Source organism: Petaurus breviceps, unplaced genomic scaffold (assembly GCF_028583685.1).
Source record: "Petaurus breviceps papuanus isolate PSGF00001 unplaced genomic scaffold, PetGlider_PUasm1.0 90515, whole genome shotgun sequence".
Taxonomy (NCBI): domain Eukaryota; kingdom Metazoa; phylum Chordata; class Mammalia; order Diprotodontia; family Petauridae; genus Petaurus; species Petaurus breviceps.
The window spans coordinates 222,828-244,032 of NW_027187269.1; the positions used below are offsets into that span (position 1 = coordinate 222,828).

Sequence of the window (21,205 nt, forward strand, 5' to 3'; positions counted from 1 at the left end):
GCAGTCCATGGCACATACACAAAAACTGACCATGTACTAGGGCATAAAAACCTCACAATTCGGTGCAGAAAGGCAGAAATATTAAATGCATCCTTCTCAGATCATGATGCAACTTAAACCTAAAGAATGAGTGGGTCAAACAAGAAATATATTATATAAGTAACTTCATTCAAGAGAATGACAATAATGAGACAACATACCAAAACTTGTGGGATGCAGCAAAAGCAGTTCTTAGCAAAGTTTTATATCCCTGAATGCATACATAAATAAAAGAGAGCGGCAGCTAGGTGGCACAGTGAATAGAGCACCAGTCCTGGAGTCAGGAGGACCTGAGTTCAAATCTGGCCTCAGACACAACACAAAACTAGCTGTGTGACCTTGGGCAAGTGGCTTAACCCCAATTGCCTCCCAAAAAGCAAAAAATAAATAAATGAATAAAATAGAGAAAATGGAGATCAATAAATTGGGCATGCAACTGAAAAAGCTAGAAAAAGAACAAATTGAAAATCCCCAATTAAATACTAAATTAGAAATAATGAAAGCCAAAGGAGAGATTAATAAAATTGAATTTAAGAAAACTATTGAATTAATAAATGAAACGATGAGCTGGTATTAGGGAAAAAAAACAGTAAAATTGATGGACCTTTAATCAATATGATAAAAAAAAAGAAAACCAAATTACGAGTATCAAAAATAAATCTACCTCCCACAAAGGGGAAATTAAAACAATAATTAGGAATTATTTTGCCCAATTGTATGCACCTAAATTTGACAATCTTAGTAAAATGGATGGCTATCTACAAAAATATAAATTGACCATATTAACCAAAGAGGAATTAAACTGCTTAAATAACCTCACCTCAGAAAAAGAAATTGAACAAGCCATCAATGAACTCTCTACGAAAAAATCTCCAGGGCCAGATGGATTTACTAGTGAATTCTACCAAACATTAAAAGAACAACTGACTCTAATACTTTACAAACTATTCACAGAAAATTGGAGAGGGAGTCCTACCAAATTCTTTTTATGACACAAATATGATACTGATACCTAAATCAAGAAGAGACAAAAAAGAGGAAGAAAATTACAGACCAATTTCCCTTATGAATATAGATGCAAAAATTCTAAATAAAATATTTGCAAAAAGACGACAGCAACTTATCTTGAGAATAATACACTTCGATCAGGTAGGATTATTCCAGGAACGCAAGGGTGGTTCAATACCAGGAAAACTATCAGTATAATTGATCACATCAACAACAAAACTAGCAGAAACCACATTAATTATCTCAATAGACTCAGAAAAGGCTTTTGACAAAATACAATACCCATTCCTATTAAAAACACTAGAAAGTATAGGAATAAATGGAGTCTTCCTTAAAATAATAAGCAGCATCTATCTAAAACCATCAGCAAGTATTATATGTAATGGGGATAAGCTAGAAGCACTTCCAATAAGATCGGGGTGAAACAAGGATGTCCACTCTCACCCCTCTTATTCAATCTGGTACTAGAAATATTAGCAATAAGAGATGAAAATGAAATTGAAGGAATCAAATTAGGCAAAAATGAGACTAAGCTATCACTCTTTGCAGATATGATGATATAGTTAGAGAATCCTAGAGAATCAAGTAAAAAACTACTTGAGATAAACAAATTTGGCAAAGTTGCAGGATATAAAATAAACCCACATAAGTCCTCGGCATTCCTATATACCTCTAACAAAATCCAACTGCAACAGATAGAAAGAGAAATCCCATTTAAAAAGTTCTTAATTCAACATAAAATTTCATATTGGCAAGTCATTTTTCACAATGTGGTTGACACTAAGAAACAAAAAACATATTTAAATGTTAATAAAATGACAATGTCTTTAAAAGAAAATTCTAATCTGGAAAGGAATATAAAAAGGAGCAGAAAAAAACCCACATTTAAATACTGATTTACTACTTAACTCAATGGAGGGTAGAAACACTTATTTAACTAAAATATAATATTGATAAAATATATTTGTATATTTTTATTTATAGTCTTATCATATAGTTATTATTTATATATTTATATTTAATAAATCAATTATATTTCTCATTTAAGAAAGGTAGAATATCCATTTATTTTCTTGATAACTGAAACATAAAGCCTGTTGCAATAGATTTGGAGCCTGAAGAGATCCGAAAAGATCATTTAATGCAGAGGTTCCTTAACTCTTTTTCTGTCAGAACACCTTTGGCAATTTGTGAAGGCTCTGGGTACCTTCTCATTAAATAATGTTCATGCTTGGAATTACAAAGGAAATCTATTAGATTGAAAGAGAGTTCATTAAAACATTTTTTTAAAAACAAGTTCATAGGCTCCACTTTAAAAACATCAAATAAAGTGCAACCCACTGACCGTACAAATGAGAAAACTGAGGTTCAGATAAAAGTCATATAGACAAGGCTACACAGATATTAAGTAGAAGGGCCTGATACCACATCCAGCATTCTTTCCATTGTACTACACTACAGAATTCAACTTAAGCATTTTCAACTTTGGCAACACATACAAACGTAAAAACATTTTTAAATTTTAATTTATTGTCAATATTTTTAAAATTAAGGAATGATCAAACAGCTGCATTTTCCACTGTTGCTTTATTTTCATCTTCTGTCACCTGTAAAATATAAAGGTAATTACTTTACAGAAGCTTACATGTTTTAACCTAAATCATTCTCAAAATTTCACTAAATATATTTCACTATATTCACTTAAAATAAATAGTAAGTCAACTAGTTGCTTCTGCAGACATAAGGAAAGTGGTCACTACTGATACTAAAAAAAAATTAGTCATTTACCAAGTATATTTAAGATATCATTAACTAAGTCAAGGTTAAGATCTATAAATTTTTAAAAATAATCATTCATTGATTTCTACTCTTTATTTTCTAGATATATTAGGATTCACTACCATTTTCTTTTTCTCATTTTTAACCTTCCACCTATAATTCTATCTTGAGTACTCAGGATTATTCTTTAGATTTGTTCCTTCTTTTTTTTTGTCATCTAAAACCATTACTGACATCTGCTTAAAAAGGACATTAAGCAAGTCATCTTTTCATATTAATTTCCTCCCCTTTCCCCCCATGGATGCAAGAGAATAATCAGTTAAAATATATTATTATTACATATAAAATATATTACTATTACATATAAATAAGTAAAAAGTTATGGATAATAATGAACTTGGGCAAATTTTCCAAAAACGAGAATATCTATTAGTCATATCATTTAAGTATTAAAGCAGCTAGTTGGTTCAGTGGATACAGTGCCAGGTCTGAAGTCAGGAAAACTCACGATCCTGAGTTCAAACCTGGCCTCATACATTTACCAGCTGTGTGACCCTAGATAAGTCACTTAGCCCTGTTTGCCTCAGCTCCTCATTTACAAAATGAGCTGGAGAAGTAAATGGCAAGTCACTACAGTATCTTTGCCAAGAAAACCCCAAATGGAGACATGAAGAGTTGGATATGACTCAAAAACAACAAAGATCTTACATATATATATATATTTATATACTTTATTCATTATGTAACAAGTACAAATCAGATAAGAGAAATAAAAGACAGTCTCAGAAATAAATTAGGCGATTTTAATGAATATACAAAGAGGAAAGGACAGGGCATTCAAGAAAGGGAACAGCATGAATTAAAACATGAAGGTGAGAACCAAAGTGATATCAATACAGGATTTAAAGTAAAATGGCCTTACAAAATGTCAGAAGATCTAGTTTAAAAAAAAACACAGTAAGGTCAAACTATGGAGATCTACTCTAAGTCCACAGACTTCTCATATAAAACGTTTGCCATTTTTCTCTTTTGTTCTGTTTCTTCTTTCACAACATGAGTAATGTAGAAATATGTTTAACATGATTGTACATGTATAAACCTATATCAGACTGCTTGCTGTGCTGGGAAGGGGGTAAAGGGAGGGAAAAATTTGGAACTCAAAATCTTATTTGAAAAAATGAATAAAACACTATTAGTTAAAAAAAAAAATTTTTGCCACAATGCAAAAACTGAAAATTATGGGCAACCTGGTGCCTTAGAAGTAGAAAATTACTTATGAAATGTAAGTGACTAAAAACTTGTAATAAACAGAGATGTCAATTTAAAAAAATGACTACAGTTGACACTAGAATGTACTCTTACTAATGATTGTAAGCGACTTACAGATATTAGCCCAAGGTAGATCTCTTAGAATATATACATACTTGAACATGTCAATAATTTATTTTCCCAGTTTGGAGAAATAACTTAAAAAATTGTAATGTTCATTGCCTTACAAAGAAAACTATCGAATATAACACAAATTATGAAACATTTTAAACAAAAGTATCTCTTTTAACCAGAAGTATTTTCTTAAATTCTCTATCTTTTCCAAGAAATAATAAAGACTTTTGCCAGAAAGTTCTTGAATATGCAATAAAGCATATATTTGTCTCTCAGTGTAACGAGCATTTTCACTGATTTGCCTTTGAAATTTTAACCAATTTCCATTCCAAAAGACATCTAGTTGATTGCAACATATACTATTACTTACTATTTTCCGAGATCTTTCCAATAATTTGTGCCATATAGTATGATGCACCTAGAAAAGAAAAATATTCAATGAATTATAGTAATAAAAACAAAGATGATAATGATAGCTAGCATTTATAAAAAACTTTACGGTTCCCAAAGTTTCCAAAAAACATATTGTTTCATTTGATCCTCACAAAAACCCTGTGAGGTAGATTTTACTATTATTCCTGTTTTACAAATGAGGAAACTGAGGCATAGAAAAGTTAAGTGACCTGCCCAGGGTTATATGACTCACACACATCTGAGTCGGCATTTGAACACAGATTTTCCTGACTCCAAGTCACTGGGTCTGTACTTTTTTTTCTTTTTTAAAGCAATTGGGGTTAAGTAACTTGCTCAAGGTTACACAGCCAGTTATTTCTGGGTGTGGTGCTGAGTATCTGAGCCCAGATTTGATCCCCAGGTCATCCTGACACTGGAGCCGGTGCTCTTACTAGCTGAGCCACCTGGCCGCCCCCTAAGCAACTGGGGTTAAGTAACTTGCTCAAGTGGGTGGGTGCTAAGTGTCTGAGCCCGGGATTCAATCCCCAGGTCATCCCAACACTAGAGCCGGTGCTCTTATATCTGTACCTTTTTTAAAAGACAAAATTTAAGAGCCAGTCTAATAAAGTGGCTTCCTAAAAGACAATCAATAGGAAAAAAAATAAAATTCATTATATGAATTTCTATTCATTACCATACCACCCTTCTTTCATGTCCTCCCTCATCCCTAATATTCTCTTCCTCTAAGCAGTTTCATGGAAAAGTAAAAGAGGCATCATAACACTACCTCATTTTTCTAGTGAGGAAATAATTCAATTTTTTTTAAGTTCCTATTAAGTACAAAAACTCTATGCTAGGCAGTGGAGATATAAAGAGAAGTATCACACAAACCCTATTCTCAAGAAGATGGCATGGCGCGGTAGAGTGCTGGATTTGGAATCAAGAAGACCTGAGTTCAAATCTGGCATTCAGACTATGTGTCCCTGGGCAAGTCATTTAGTCTGAGTCTTAGTCTTCTCTTCTGACAAATGAAGGGGAATGGATTCAACGACCTCAAGTCCTGTCTGGCTCGAAATCCCTGACACTAGGATTGTTATGCTAATATAATAATATATAACAAATAACGTAACAATAATCATCCATTAAAGCCCAACTCTGATTCCTCATCAAGACCTGAAAGGTAATCCTAACTTCTCAAAAACAATTCCAATAGAAAAGAAGCTCTGACAGGATCTACCACACTGCAAAGGATTCAGGGATGAATGGATGTCTGAGGAAGCCTGCCTTTGTCTGAAGAGGCTCACAAGATTAGGCAGGGGCTTATGAGTTTTTTAGCTACAGACCACAGCAGTCTCAAAGATCACTTATTAAACCGTAGGAAAATAACAACAATTACATTTACTTAGAGCTTAAAGATTAACTAAGCGTTTTACATCTATTTCCTCACCAGATGCCTACAAATATACTGTAAATTGTACAAGTATAATTATGACAGGTAAGAGACAGATTCCTTTCAGCTGGGACTGGAAGGTAGAAAGAAGTCATGAAAGCATTCATAGATGAAATAACACCTAATTTGGACTGTAAGAGAAGAAAGGAGCTTCAACAGACAGGGATGAGAGTTGAGGAGACTCCATTACAAATTCAGAAGAAAAGAGGATGAGACTAGAATATGATAAGCAGTTCCCCATTTTTTGCTTCAAAATTATGCTCTTTCCATCTTTCATAAAACAATTTATATATCTAATTTTCTTAGCTTGTATTCTATTCAAATACAATTAAGTAATCTACTAAAAATCGCACAAAATAAATCCTAAACATAAAATAAAAATGATGGAAATAATCCCTGAGCTGCATTCACTGTCATTAGAATCACAGATTTAGAGCTAGAAGGAATCTTAGAAACTTTTTAGTCTATAGAAAAGTAAAAAGGCTCTTATCCAAAGTCACACTAGGTAGCAAGCAGCAGAGTCAAGTTTCTAGGTCAGGACCTATGATTCCAATAATCTAAGATTCTTTCAGCTGTACCACTCTGCTTCCCAAAGACAAAGAAGAAAATGCAATGGCAGAATGCTGTTTGGTATCAAGGATAAGAAAAAAGAATGAGTTTTATATCTTGAACCCCCATCAGCAATTGAGATGGGTTTCAGATATTCTGCACTACTACCTTGCTCAGTGGTATGAACCTATTTCACTGGGAATAGAGGGAGAAGGGAGACTTGCAACCGAGTACAACTCTGTACAACAGGTCATCACTGGTACTACTGTACTACTGTATCCCAGTGTCTAATCACAGAGGACAATAAATCTAACAATACATATGGGTACAGCGGCTCCACCCTCACCACATCAGGGTGAAGACTAGGAGGGATTAGTATATTTTAGTGACATGTCTTTCGCCTCCCACAAAGTTCTTCCCAGCCCTTTCCTCCTATATCTGGGTCCACTACCAAGAAGAAAAGGAGGGTGGGTGTCCAGGGCTCACAGACAGGAAGAGGAAGAGACCAAAAAGGCTAAGATCCATCCTCTTCACACACACATACAAACACGTGTTCACCATCCAGCAACAGTAAGCTCCCCTTCAACGACTATTACTCCAACCAATTAAAATTAATTCAGTATATTAGTCTCACTTTTGTTAAACTTTTATTTGAATTCTACTTTCATTGGGAAAAAGTAAATGTATTTATAAAGCACTGTGTCCCAAAACAGCCAATTAATCTGGTATTTCCCCAAACTCCAGTTTAAAAAACTCTGGATGATAGGAAGGTGAAAGTTTGAAAGAAGTAAGGAAAAGTAAGTTAGAAGTTGATTGTGAGAGGATCTGGAATGAAAATCATAAGGAGTTTGTATTTTGACAAGCACTAAGGAGATACTGACAGTTTTGGAGTGGAGCAATGAGACTCTCAGAACACTCAATCAACAAGCATTTATTAAACACCTATGTACTGTGAGATGCAAATATAAAGAATGAAGTAATCCTTATTCTTTTTTTTCTTTTATTTTTCCCCCATTTTTCAAATGCTTTATTAACTTCTGATTTACATCATTCATTTCCACTAGATTTTGAGTTACAAATTTTCTCCCCATTTTTCCCCTGCCCACCGCCCCAAAATAGCAGTCCCACAGGATATCCCCTCCTCCAATCTGCTCTCTCCCATATTTTCTCCCATACCCCGACTTTTCCAGTAGGGCATGGAGGCTCTCTATGCCCCAGTGCCTATATATGTTATTTCCTAATTACATGTAAAATAGTACTGATAATAGGATATATATATTTATTTATTTAAACATTTGATTTTAAAACTTTGAATTCCAGATTCATTCCCTTCCTCCCTTGTCACCCAACCTTACTGGGAAGATAAGTAGTTCAGTATAGGATGTACATGTGTGGCTAATGCAAAACAATAACATAGTAGATACATTGTAAAAGACTGACTACATTTCCCTCACTCCTATCCCACCTCCCACTTGTTCTATTCTCTACTTTGATCCCTTCCCTTTTCAAAAGTGGATGCTTCCAACTTCCCTCTCCCTCAGCCTGACCTCCCTTCCATCATCCCCCCTCCGATCCCCTTCCCCCCTACTCTCCTGTAGGGTGAGATACCCTATTTAGTGTGTATTTCATTCCCTCCCCAAGCCAAATTCAATGAGAATAAGGTTGATCCATTCCCTTTTGCCTTCCTATTCTTCTCCTCCATTGTAACCATTTTCCCTTGCCTCTTCTATATCAGATAGTTTACCCCATTCTGTCTCTCCCCATCTCCTCTCATTATATTCCTCTTTCACCTCTTAATTTCACCTTTTAAGTATCATCCCTTCCTGTTAAATTGGTCCTGTGCCCTCTATCTATGTATACCTGTAAACATATATATACATATTCACATATGTATTCATATACCCATATAGCCTCATATATAGACATATATATATGTATGTATGTATATATATATATATATATATATATTTCTATTCCCTTCAACTATTTTCATATTGACAAGTTTCATCAGTTACAATTATTGGTTTTCCAGGTAGGAATGTTAATAGTTCAACTTTGATAAGTTCCTTATGATTTCTTTTCCCTGTTTACCTTCTTATGCTTCTCTTGCTTCTTGAATCTGAATGTCAAATTTTCTATTCAACTCTGGTTTTTTCATCAAGAATGCTTGAAAGTCCTCTATTCCACTGAATGACTGACTATATTTTCCCCTGAAACATGATACTCAGTTTTGCTGGGTAGGTGATTCTTGGTTTTAATCCCAGCTCCTTTGACCTCCAGAATATCATATTCCAAGTCCTTTGATCCCTCAGTGTAGAAGCTGCCAGATTATGGGTTATCCTGATGGTGTTTCCACAATATTCAAATTGTTTCTTTCTGGCTACTTGTAATATTCTCTCCTTAATCTGGGAATTCCAGAACCTGGCTATAATATTCCTAGGAGTTTGCTTTTTGGGATCTTTTTCAGGAGGTGATCGGTGGATTCTTTCAACCTCTATTTTGCCCTCTGGTTCTAAAACATCAGGGCAGTTTTCTTTGAGAACTTCCTGCAGGATGATTTCTAGGTTCTTACTTTGATCATGGCTTTTAGGTAGTCCAATAATTTTTAAATTCTCTCTCCTGGATCTATTTTCCAGGTCAGTGGTTTTTCCCATGAGATATTTCACATTGCCTTCTATTCTTTCATTTGTTTGGATCTGTTTAACAGCATCTTGATTTCTCATAAAGTCATTAGCTTCCATTTGCTCCAATCTAATTCTGAAGCAATGATTCTCCTCAGTGAGCTTTTGAGATTCTTTTTCCATCTGGCAAATTTGGCTTTTTAAGGCATTCTTCTCCTCACTGCCTTTTTGAGCCTCTTTTGCCAATTGAGTAAGTCTATTTTTTAAGGTAGTATTTTCCTCAGTCAGGCTGTTGACTCTCATTTCATAATTTTCTTGCATTGTTCTCATTTCTCTTCCCAATTTTTCCTCCACTTCACTTATCTGCTTCTTAAGGTCCTCTATGGCCTGTAACCAGCTCACATTTTCCTTGGAAGCTTTTGGTGCAGGAGTTCTGACTTCACTGTCTTCCTCCTGTTCCATGCTTTGCTCCTTTTTGTCCCCCAAATAGGAGTCTAATGTTAAATCTTCTGTCTGCTTTGTTTCCTTTGCCTGGTCATGTTGCCCCTTAGTCACTTGACCCCTGGGCTTTTTGCCCCAGTAGGACTCTGCCACCAGACAGGGGAGCTTTCATCCCAAACGCTGGGGTTTTCTCAGCTGCCAGAGGTATTAGATGGGTGCCCTCTCTGAGGCCTCCACACACTCTGGCAAGCTGGACACACACCCCAGGCCCTCTACCCTATACTGCAATCCAGATCCAAGCAGGTTAAAGCAAGAGTGATTACCCCTCAGACTGGTTGCTTGGTCCCCCTACACTCTGCAGACCAGGAGCTGAAGCTGCCATGCGGTACTGGCTCACTGTGCCAGCCTCTCAGGTGCTTCTCCCCCCGGGTCCAAAAGCCTCACAATCCCACTTACTGGGTCCCAAAATCCAGACTGAACTGACCTCTCACTTTGTCCTTCGAATCTATGTGTTGATAATTCTGGAAATGGCCACAGCTGCTGGTGATCTGGAGTCCCTCTGGCCAGGGGCGGGTCAGGCCCACCCTGGGGCTAAAACCTCAGCTGACAGGGCCTGTTCTCGGCTCCAGAGCACTGCGCTGGCTGATTCCTGCCGGCCTGCCAGGCTGTCCTCAGCAGGAGGTTAGCTTCTCTGTGTTATTTTGTGGGTTCTGCAGCTCCAAAGTTTGTTCAGATCCCCTTTTTACACTGATCGGGGAAGGTGGAAGCCAGAGCCACTTGGAGGTTGTGCTTCCACTCAGCCATCTTGACTCCGCCCCCCAGTAATCCCTATTCTTAAGCAGCTTACATTTTAATTGGGGAGAAAAGAACATTCATACATATATACATACACACACATATAGAATAGATATAAGAAAAATAAATTCAAAATAGTGGGGGAGGCAGTAATGGGGAGATGAGGAAAGACTTTATATAGAAAGTGGTGTTTAAGCTTAGTCTTAAAAGAATATAGGGATTTTATGAGGCAGAGGTGAGGAAAAGGTCCAAGAGAGAAGAACCAGTGGACTTCAGATTTTTCATCTGTCCTCAAAGACCTCTTTACCTCTAAATCTAGGCTTGTCTCTCAAAAAAGACAATACTTGGTCTTACTATCAGACACATGATACTGGGCTAGATGGACCTAATATCAATAGCAATTCTCCTATTTTTATATATGGTTTATGATGTTATTACATTCCCCTTAAGAGATTGGTATAACTATTCAAATAGAAAAACCCATATGTTCAGATAATGATGTGCATCTGGAGAAAGAGTCCACAAACATATCATGTAATCTTGGATGCAAACTACAGATAGACAATGTTCTAAAGTAAGAAGTGAGTATGAAAAGAAAAGAAACATTGCATTTGTGAAACTGCACAATGCTTTCAACAACTCAAAACAGCTAATTGTCACAAAAGCCCAGAGCTTCAATACCAATATTCTCTTGGTCATGCTTCATGACTCTAATGTAAACTTTAAGGTGAGACAATGGGCAAGAGAAAGACAAAACTTTAATTATACAAGGTGGCAGGGCATTGCCAACAATGACTTGTGCATAAGAAATATCAAACAGGAAGATATTATGTTCAGCTACTTATGCATTTTATATTGAAGTAGTACTCAAAGTACTCAAAGAGTACTCAAAGATCAAACTATTTAAATGTCACTAGGTTTCCATTTTCCTATTTAATCTTCAAAAAGTGATTCTTAATATTGGGTGGGTATTGGATTGAAAGAAGAACTCTGTATAAATTCTTAAAAAATAACTGATCTTAACCATTAATATTTAGGGTAGTAGGGGCAGCTAGGTAGCAAAGTGAGAGAGGACCCGGGATCGGTTCCGGCCTCAGATACTTAACACCTATACAAAAAAAAGAACTGGCCATATAACCTTAGGCAAGTTACTTAACCCCAATTGCTTTATATATATATATATATATATATATATATATATATATATATATATATATATATAGGGCAGTATACCTAACCTAATTAGAGGATATAAAAGGAAAAAGAATTTGTGCTGGGTCATATGAGCAATAAGATGGAAGAATAAATATTTTCTCTGATCTGCATAACCTCTCAAACGTCTTCTAAACAGAAATTATGCACCTAAGACAATGCAACTTTAGTTTTTTTTCTCCATGGTCTAGGACATGCAGAATCCAAGATAAGGTTAAAAAAAAAAACCCATGGTTCTATCAGGACCACTCCCCTAACTCCCACACTACTGGTTGCACTTGTAGAACAGGGCTTACAATAAAAACCCACTCCTGCATGCCACCCACTCCTTTCTGGAGCTGTGGACATGTCTACTCCAAGCTATGGAAGTTTCTTGGGCCTGACAGCCATGCTGACCTCTTTCAGGAGCAAAAGTCAGCTGGGGGATTCAATCCAGAAGAACCAGTACTGCAAAGTTCTGGACTCTTGATGCTCAACCAAAAAACATAGGAAACAGAGGGACTGGGATAGGTCCTCAGAGGGCTATGCAGCACTCCACTAAGCATAGGGAAGAGTATAACATCCATTTAGAGCTAATTTGGACCACCCAAAAGTCAGCTGAGACAGAGACAAGCTAAACCGCCAAGAGTGAAAGGAGGCTGAGACACTTTTTAGATCTAGTCCATGAGGAAACCATAATCAAAAGAGAGGTGTGATAAGTAAAATAAGAGAGGAAAAAGAAGATTAAAATTACCAAAGATTTCAGAAAAAGAAAACTCAAAAACTTTGAAAGTTAATAAATAAATGAACAAAAACAGGTTGAAATATGGCCTCTAAATAGAGTAAATGAGTTCAGGCATCTATGAATAAGTACTGCAAAACAAAGGAAAATTATCCTACACTTGATGAGATAGAGAAATCTGTGAAATATGAGAAAACAAAATCACAACATAATGTTCCTGAGTGGTTTAAAAGAGAAATGAGAATTATGGGAAGATTATTTATGTCCTACACAGCAAAAATCATGAACAGAATTAAAAAACTGAAATCTGCAATGGCAAGCTTCACCAAAGAAACAAAAAAGACAACAATAGATTGGATTGCAAATACACAGACATGAAAGACAACCTAGAAAAAGAGAAGCAGAAAACAATAACTTTTTTTTAAAATACACTTAGACTATGCCAGCAAAACCTGCTGATCTCAAAGACAGGATGTATAGAGACAACTTAAGGATCACAGGTCTCCAAGAAGAACAAGATAGGACAAAAAACCTTAACATCATAATGAAATAAATAATAGGAATACATAGAAAATGAAATTCCCATGGAAAGAATTCAGATTGCCTCTAGAAAAAAAAAACTCAGGGCTACAAACTCTAAGACATATGGAAGATAAATTTAATAATTCAAATCAGAAACAAGTTCTTCAAGCCATTAGAAGAAAGACCTTCAGATATAAAGGAAAGGACATCTGAATAACATCAGACTTCTGAATCCACTTTTAAAAAGCTAGAGGGAATGGATTATGTTCCAAAAGAACTATGAAGTTCTGGATATAGCACATGGTGATCTAGTCTAAAAATTCTAGCTTAGCTGTTCCCAAAATAAGATGGACTTCAATAATAAAGAGTTTGGGTGAAGCTAAGATGGCAGAGTAGACGCAGGAAATTCTGTGACCTCCCCTCACAACCACCTCAAATACCTACAAAATATGACTACAAACAAATTTTAGAGCTACAGAACCCACAAAGTGACATAGAGAAACAAATCTCCCGCTGAAGGCAGTCCCGCATGGGCCCCTTGGTTTTAGCCCCAGGGAGGCCGGAGGGGCCAGAGCGGACTTCAGGAGAGTGGATCACCAGGAGCCATGACGGTTTCCAGATGTTTCAATCCACAAATGCCAAAAAGAAAGTAAAAGGTCAGCTAGAACTCTGTTGGAAAGGAAGGGCACAGTCCGGCCCCTGCCCCTGGGGCAAGAGGTAGCAGAGGCACAGCACCTTCAGCGGCTGACATGTGGCTGCCTCCAGAGCTCCTGGACTACAGATCATAGGGGGACCAAGCAACCATTCCAAGGGTAATTGCTCTTGCTCTGACCTGCTTGGATCTGGGTTACTTTCTTGGGTGGTGGTCCTGGGGTGAGAAATGCCAGTCTGCCAGTGTGGTGTCTGTAGAGAGGGCTCCCTCCTCAGACCTCTGGCAACATTTGCAAAAACCCCAGCGATTTCAGACAAAGCTCTCCTCTCTGGAAGCAGAGTTCTACTGTGGCAAAGGGCTCAAAAGTCAAGTAATTGAGTGGCAACATGAGCAAGCAGAGGAAACAAAGCAAACACAGCAATCAAACCTTAGATTCCTCTTTTGAGGAGAAAAAGGATCAAAGCATGGAGTGGGAGGAAGACAACAAAGTCAGAACACCTGCATCAAAAGCTTCCAAGAAAAATATGAACTGTTTACAGGCCATGGAGGAGCTCAAGAAGGATTTTGAAAATCAAGTAAGAGAAGTGGAGGAAAAACTGGGAAGAGAAATGAGAATGATGCAAGAAAATCATGAAAAGCAAATCAACAACCTGACTGAAGAAAATAACACATTAAAAAATAGACTAACTCAAATTGCAAAAGAAGCACATTAAAAGCCAATGAGGAGAAGAATGCCTTAAAAAGCTGAATTTGCTAAATGCAAAAGGAATTTCAAAATTTCACTGAAGAGAATAATTCCTTCAAAATTAGATTGGAGCAAATGGAAGCCAATGACTTTAGGAGAAACCAAGACATTATAAAACAGATCCAAACAAATGAAAAAAACAGAAGGCAATGTGAAATATCTCACTGGAAAGACTACTGACCTAGAAAATAGATCCAGGAGAGATAATTTTAAAATTATTGGGCTACCTGAAAGTCATGATCAAAAAAACAATCTAGAAATCATCCTTCAAGAAATTCTCAAGGAAAATTGCCCTGATATTTTAGAACCAGAGTACAAAATAGAAATTGAAAGAATTCACTGATCACCTCTTGAAAAAAGATCCCAAAAAGAAAACTAGGAATGTCATAGCCAAATTCCAGAGTTCCCAGGTCAAGGAGAAAATATTAACAAGCAACCAGGAAAAAACAATGAGTATTGTGGAAACACAATCAAGATAACACAAGATCTAGCAGCTTTTACATTAAGGGATCCAAGGGCCTGAAATGTGATATTCTGGAGGTCAAAGGAGCTGAGATTAAAAACAAGAATCACCTACCCAGCAAAACTGAGTATAATGTTTCAGGGGAAAATATGGTCATTCAATGAAATAGAGGACTTTCAAGCATTCTTGATGAAAAAACCAGAGTTAAATAGAAAATTTGACTTTCAAATACAAGAAGCAAGAGAAGCATAAGAAGGTAAACAGGGAAAAGAAATCATAAGGGAACTTATTTAAACTGATTTACATTCCTACATGGTAAAACACTAAATGTAACTCATGAGACTTTTCTCAGTATGAGGATAGTAGATGAGAATATATATGTATAAAATATGTGTACATACAGATATATGTTTATATAGGAGGGTATATGTGCATATAAATATATATGTGAGTGTGTGTACATATATGTGTGTGTACATGTATACACAGACAGGGCACAGGATCAGTTGAACAGGAAATGATGATATCTAAAAAAACAAAATTAAGAGGTGAGAAAGGAATATACTGAGAGGAGACAGGGAGAGATAGAATAGGGTAAATTACCTCATATAAAAGAGGCAAGAGAAAACTGTTACAATGGAGGGGAAGAACAGGAAGGTGAAAGGGAATGGGTCAACCTTACTCTCACTGAATTTGGCTTAAGGAGGGAAAAACATACACACTAAATTGGGCATCTTACCCTACAGGAAAGTAGGGGGCAAGGGGATAAGAGTGGGGGATGATAGAAGGGAGGGCAGATTGGGGGGAGAATAGTTAGAAGTATACACTTTTGAAAAGGGACAGGGTCAAAGTAGAAAATAAAATAAGTGGGGGGCAGGATAGGATGGAGGGAAATATAGTCATTCTTTGACAATATATCTACTATGGAAATGTTTTGCATAACTACACATGTATAACCTATATTGAATTGCTTGTCCTCCCAGTAGGGGTGAGTGACAAGGGAAGAAGGGAAAGAATCTAGAAATCAAAGTTTTAAAATCAAATGTTAAAAATATATATACATTTTACATGCAACTGGGAAATAAGATATACAAGCACTGAGGTATAAAAATCCATCTTGCCCTACTAGAAAGTCAGAAGGGGGATGGATGGTAGAGGATATAAGAGAGGGCAGACTTGGGAAACTGTATTCAGTAGAATCGCTATTTTGGGGTGGGGGGTAGGGGAAAGACAGGGAGAAAATTTGTAACTTAAAATCTTGTGGAAATGAATGTTGAAAACTAAAAATAAACAAATTAAATATTGAAAAATAAATATTTTTATAAAGAGTTTGAAACATTTTTAGAAAGAAAAAAAAGAAATGAAAAGATTATTTGTTTTTCAAACACCTCAAACAGAAATGCTGGAAATAAATGCAGCAGGGGAACAGCTAGGTGGCCGAGTGAATAGCATACTGGCCCGGAGTCAGGAGGACTTCAGTTCAAATCCAGCCTCAGACACTTGACACTTACTACTAGTTGTGTGATGCTGGACTTAACCCTGACTGCTTCACCAAAAAAAAGAGAGAGAGAGAGACAGAGAGAGAGAGAGATAGAAATGCAGCAGGCAAAGACAACAGCACAGAGTGATAAGAGAGAGACCAGTAAAAGAATTTTCTAAATGTACAGAAGGAGACAGGGCAGAAATCTGGTAGAAATAACAGTGAAGAAGGAGGACAGAGGGCATTATGGAACAGAACTTGGCAACACTCTCCCCACAGGTGAATCAACACTTTTATTTTTTGAATTATAGGAGAAGAGAGAGAGGAAAAGGAGTTTGGCAGAAATTAGGCTTAAATCAATACCTTAAACCATATTCCATAATATATTCTAAATGGATGCACAACCATACTCTTGAAACTGAAAAACTTCTGCACAAACAATATTAATGCACGTAGGATAAGAAACAGAGTGGCTAAATGGGGGGAAACATCTTTGTATCAAATTTCTCCAATAAGGGTTTGGTATCCAGGCTATGTAAATAATAAATATACATTAAAAACAAATAGCTACTCCCCAATAGATAAATGGTCAAAGGATATGAACAAAAAGTTCTCAAAAGAAGAACTTCAAAGAATCTAAAAGCACATAAAAATATTCCACATCACTAATAAGAGAAATGCAAGTCAAAACAACCCTGAGGTTTCACCTCACACTCTACAAACTGGCAAAGATGATAAAAAATGGCCATAGTAAATGTCAGAGGGGCTGTGGATGGATAGGCACACCACTACATTGCTGGTGAAGCAGTGAAACATTTTGGAAAGTAATTTGGAATTATGCAAATAAAATGACTACGATGTCCATACCTTTGAACCAGAGACTCTATTACTAGGCTTATATTCTAAGGAAGCCATCAATAAGAAAACAGTCCCCATATATTTCAAAATATTTATAGTAATACTTTTTGTGACAGCTAAGAACTGGTAACAAAGTAGATGTCTGTCCATCAACTGCAGAATGGCTGAACAAATTGTAGCACATGAGTGCCATAAATTATTACTCTACTGTAAGAAATGATGCACATGATGAATAAGGAGAAGCACAAAAAGGTCTGTGTGAACTAATGCAAAGTGAAGTAAGCAGAAAATAAAACAACAGAATACAACACTGGAGATAGAAGGCACAAGGACACACAGAAAAAAAATCAAAAGTACACATGCCAACAAAATTATATAGATCAAGTGATATTTGAATCAAGAGATATAATTAGCCATCCAATCCCCCCAACCTACCATCTCACTCAAGTGGCATTACATAATTGCACATTTTTGGACTTTTTCAAGGTTATCAATCAGTTGTGCTGACTTTTTTCTTCTCTAAAAAAAAATACTATTTGTCATACGGGATTGTTCTCTGGGAAGTGGAAAGGAGGAAAACAAACTATAGTGATGAATGAAAGAATATCAATAAAAAATATATATATTTTAAAAATGCCAGTAGGCAGAGGTCAATTTTATTTCCTTTCAACTAAATGAGAATTAAATTCAGAAAGTAATAACAACTAACAATAAAGGAAGCTGTACTTTAAGTACTTACTCTTAAGTGAACTGGTAAAGAAAGACCCTGGAATCTCCATAGATGATCTAGCTGGGCACCTTGAAGATTATGAATTGCGGAAACTTCATACTGGAAGCAAATACTTGTCCTTGAAATGAGGGGACCCTCACTAATATCCACGAAGTCACCAAATCTCATTTAATTAAAAAAACAAACAAAAAAATAAAAGAGACATAATAAATGACTTTTTAATATTACTTTTTAAAAACTTAAGAGAAAATTCTACTGCCTCTTTTTTACAATCACATATCCATGTTCAGCTGGGACCAGAACTATATATCCTTTGGGAAACCCAGGACTCTCAAATTGTAAAGAGAAAAAGAAAGGTGAAACAGAGAAGGGAATCAACACAAAGATCCTGATGCCTACATGTGCCAATCTGCATTTGGGGTCTTCTACAGATGAAAACAAATGACCTACATATGTTTTCCTTAAAAGTTTTAAAGAAAGGAAAAAATGGTAGGTTCTTAGGAAGACATTCAGGGTCAAGTCAACACGCATTTATCAAGTACCTACCATGTGCCAGGCACTGCGCTAAGCACTGGGGATACAAAGAAAGGCAAAAATCAGTGCATGACCTCAAGGAGCTCACAATTTAACAGGGGAGACAACATGATAACAACTACGTACAAAGAAGATATATGCAGGCTCAACTGGAGATAACAGAGGGAAGATACTAACATTAAGGAGGACTAGGAAACATTTCTTGCAGAAATTAGAGTCTTAGCTGAGACTTGGAGGAGGTCAGGTAGAGATGAGCAGGGAGAGAACTCCAGGAATGGGGGTGAGCTAGTGAAAACGCACAAAGTTGAAAAATGAAGTACCTTGTGGGAGCAAACAGCGTAAAAGAATGTCTACTTTCAAGGTCTGATATGTAATTGAATGGATGACCCATAAAGTTGGTCCATCAATTCAAATATTTTGACTATATAATGAAGAATGGAATAGTGCATTCAACCCAGAATTAAACAGAATGAGAAATGCCTTTAAGACTCTGGAGGGCCAAGCAAATATAGCAGAGTAGAGGAAGCACTCTAGCAGAATTTTTCTAATATTCTCCTCTAAACAACTTTTAAGTAATGCCTCAAATCAAATTTTGGAGTGGTAGAGTCAACAAAAGGTCAGGGAAAGACTTTTCCAGCCTAAGAGAACTAAGAAGGTCAGCAAGAAAGGTCTGTGACACCAGGGTTAGGGCCAGCCCGGTGCAAGTACAGTGGCTGTGACAGCAGCAGCAGCATCTTTGGGAACTCTCAGCCCAGAGACAGTAAGGTATTCAGACACCTGATTAGAAAAAGATTACAGGGACCATTTCCTGCCACTGGGTATAGCTGATGCTGACTGGCAACTCTATTGTCCATATATAGTTCTGGGTCAATGTTTCAGAGCAGAGAGGAGTGTTTGCAGTCAGTAACAAGGGAATAGGGGCTCTGGTTGCAGTTCCAAGAAAGAGGGGAACACTAGTGCCTACAGGGGAACAAGGGATCTGATCAGAGTTTCCGGGCCAAAAAGAAGCGTTAGCACTTGTGTCTACAGGAGAGCAGGAGTCCTTCCTGGATAAAGACCAAAGTGTAGATCAGTAACCATACCTCTCCTTAGATCACAACCTCAGAAGCTTCAAACACTAGAAGACCCCCAAAATTAGCTCTGAAAACAGCAGCAGAAAAAAGCCTGAACAAGACTTTATGAAGTGCCTACTTTGGAACAAGCATTTTGTTAGGTACTAGAAAGAAAAAAAAAATAAAATAAAGCAATCCCTGCCCTCAAAACAGCTTACCTTCCAGTTCAGAGGAAGACAATAAGGGGAAAGAGAACATGATGAATATAATAGAGAAATATAAGAAAAAATGTCATGTCATTCTTTTATCAGTCCTTTATTTAAGGCTTGTGATTAACAGGACTGATGTAGAAACACAAGAAATTCATTGATAAATGTATTTTTAAAGAGTATATAATGCAGATAGGAAGGAAATCATCTAACAAAAACCAGAAAGTATGGTTTTATCTTTGAAGAATAATTTCAGAATGGACTGTGACTGGCAAATAAAGCCAGGGACAATAAAAAGTTAGATTTAAAAAAAAAAAAGAAAGAAAAAAGCCCAAAGCTTGGAACAAGGCCTCCCTACCCCCAGGTGAGCAGAGACCAACTTCAACATAAAGTACAAAGTTAAAAAAAAAAAAAAAGAAAAAAAAAAAGGGAAAAAAAAAAAAAAAAAAAAAAAAAAAAACCCAAAACTTGGAACAAGGCCCCCCAACCCCCAGGGGAGAAGAGAACAAAATTAAAAAAAAGTAAAAAATTAAAAAAAAAAAAAAAGGCTAGAAATGTGGGGAAAAAAAAGAACCATAAAAAACTGCTATGGTGGCAGAGAAGACTAAGACATAAACTTAGAAGAAGACAACACCATGAAAGCATCTACAAGCAAAGCCTCAAAGAAAAATGCTAATTGGACCCGAAGACAGCAAGAATTCCTAGAAGAGTTAAAGAAAGAGGTAACAGCCGAAGAAAAATTGGAAAAAAAATCAAATGCAAGAAAATTTTGAAGAGAATTAACAGCTTGGTAAAAGAGCACAAAAAAAATACTGAAAATACCTTAAAAAACAGAATTGGCCTACCATAAAATATACACAACAATTCACTGAAGAATAGAACTCCTTTAAAAGAAGAATTGTCTAAATGAAAAAAGAGGTACAAAAGCTTACTAAAGAAAATTATTCCTTAAAAATCAGAATTGGACAACCAGAAGCTAATGATTGTATGACACATCAAGAAACAATAAAAAAAAGTTCAAGAGAATGAAAAAATACAAGAAAATATGAAATATTTCACTAGAAAAACAGATCAAGGAGAGGTAATTTGAGAATTATTGGAAAGAGCCTAGACCTCATATTTCAAGAAATTATCAAGGAAAACTGCTCCAATATCTTAGACCCTGAGTGTAAAACAAAAATTGAAAGAATCCACTAATTACCTCCTAAAAGAAATGAAAACTTCCCAGGATATATTAGCCAAATTCCAGAGCTACCATGTCAAACAGTCAGAAGAAATAATTTGAATATCATGGAGTCACAGTCAGGATCACACAATATTTAGCAGTTTCCACGTCAAAGGAACATAGAGCATGGAATATGATATACCAGAAGGCAAAGAAGCTACTAAGAATAACCTACCTAATAAAACTGAGTATAATCTTTCAGGAGAAAAAAATGAGTATTTAATGAAATACTCGTTTTTAAGGGACTCGATAAAGCTAAACTGTTTACATTCCTATATGGGAATATGATTCTCATAACTCTTAAGAACTTCATCATTATTAGGGCAGGTAGAAAGCCTCTACAT

General features: G+C 36.3%; 1 protein-coding gene across 1 annotated transcript in view; it reads right to left on the reverse strand.

Annotated features, from left to right (window-relative positions):
- Positions 1–2,555: 2,555 nt before the first annotated feature.
- Positions 2,556–21,205, reverse strand: part of MRPL39 (mitochondrial ribosomal protein L39) — a 46,204-nt gene continuing 27,554 nt past the window's right edge. Inside the window, exons 8-10 of the mRNA XM_069062946.1 lie at positions 17,851–18,004; positions 4,580–4,627; positions 2,556–2,654 (exon numbers count right to left, since the gene is read on the reverse strand). Of these exons, the coding sequence (XP_068919047.1) occupies positions 2,607–2,654; positions 4,580–4,627; positions 17,851–18,004 (250 nt within the window). The 3' untranslated portion in view covers positions 2,556–2,606. The remainder of the gene's footprint in view (positions 2,655–4,579; positions 4,628–17,850; positions 18,005–21,205) is intronic.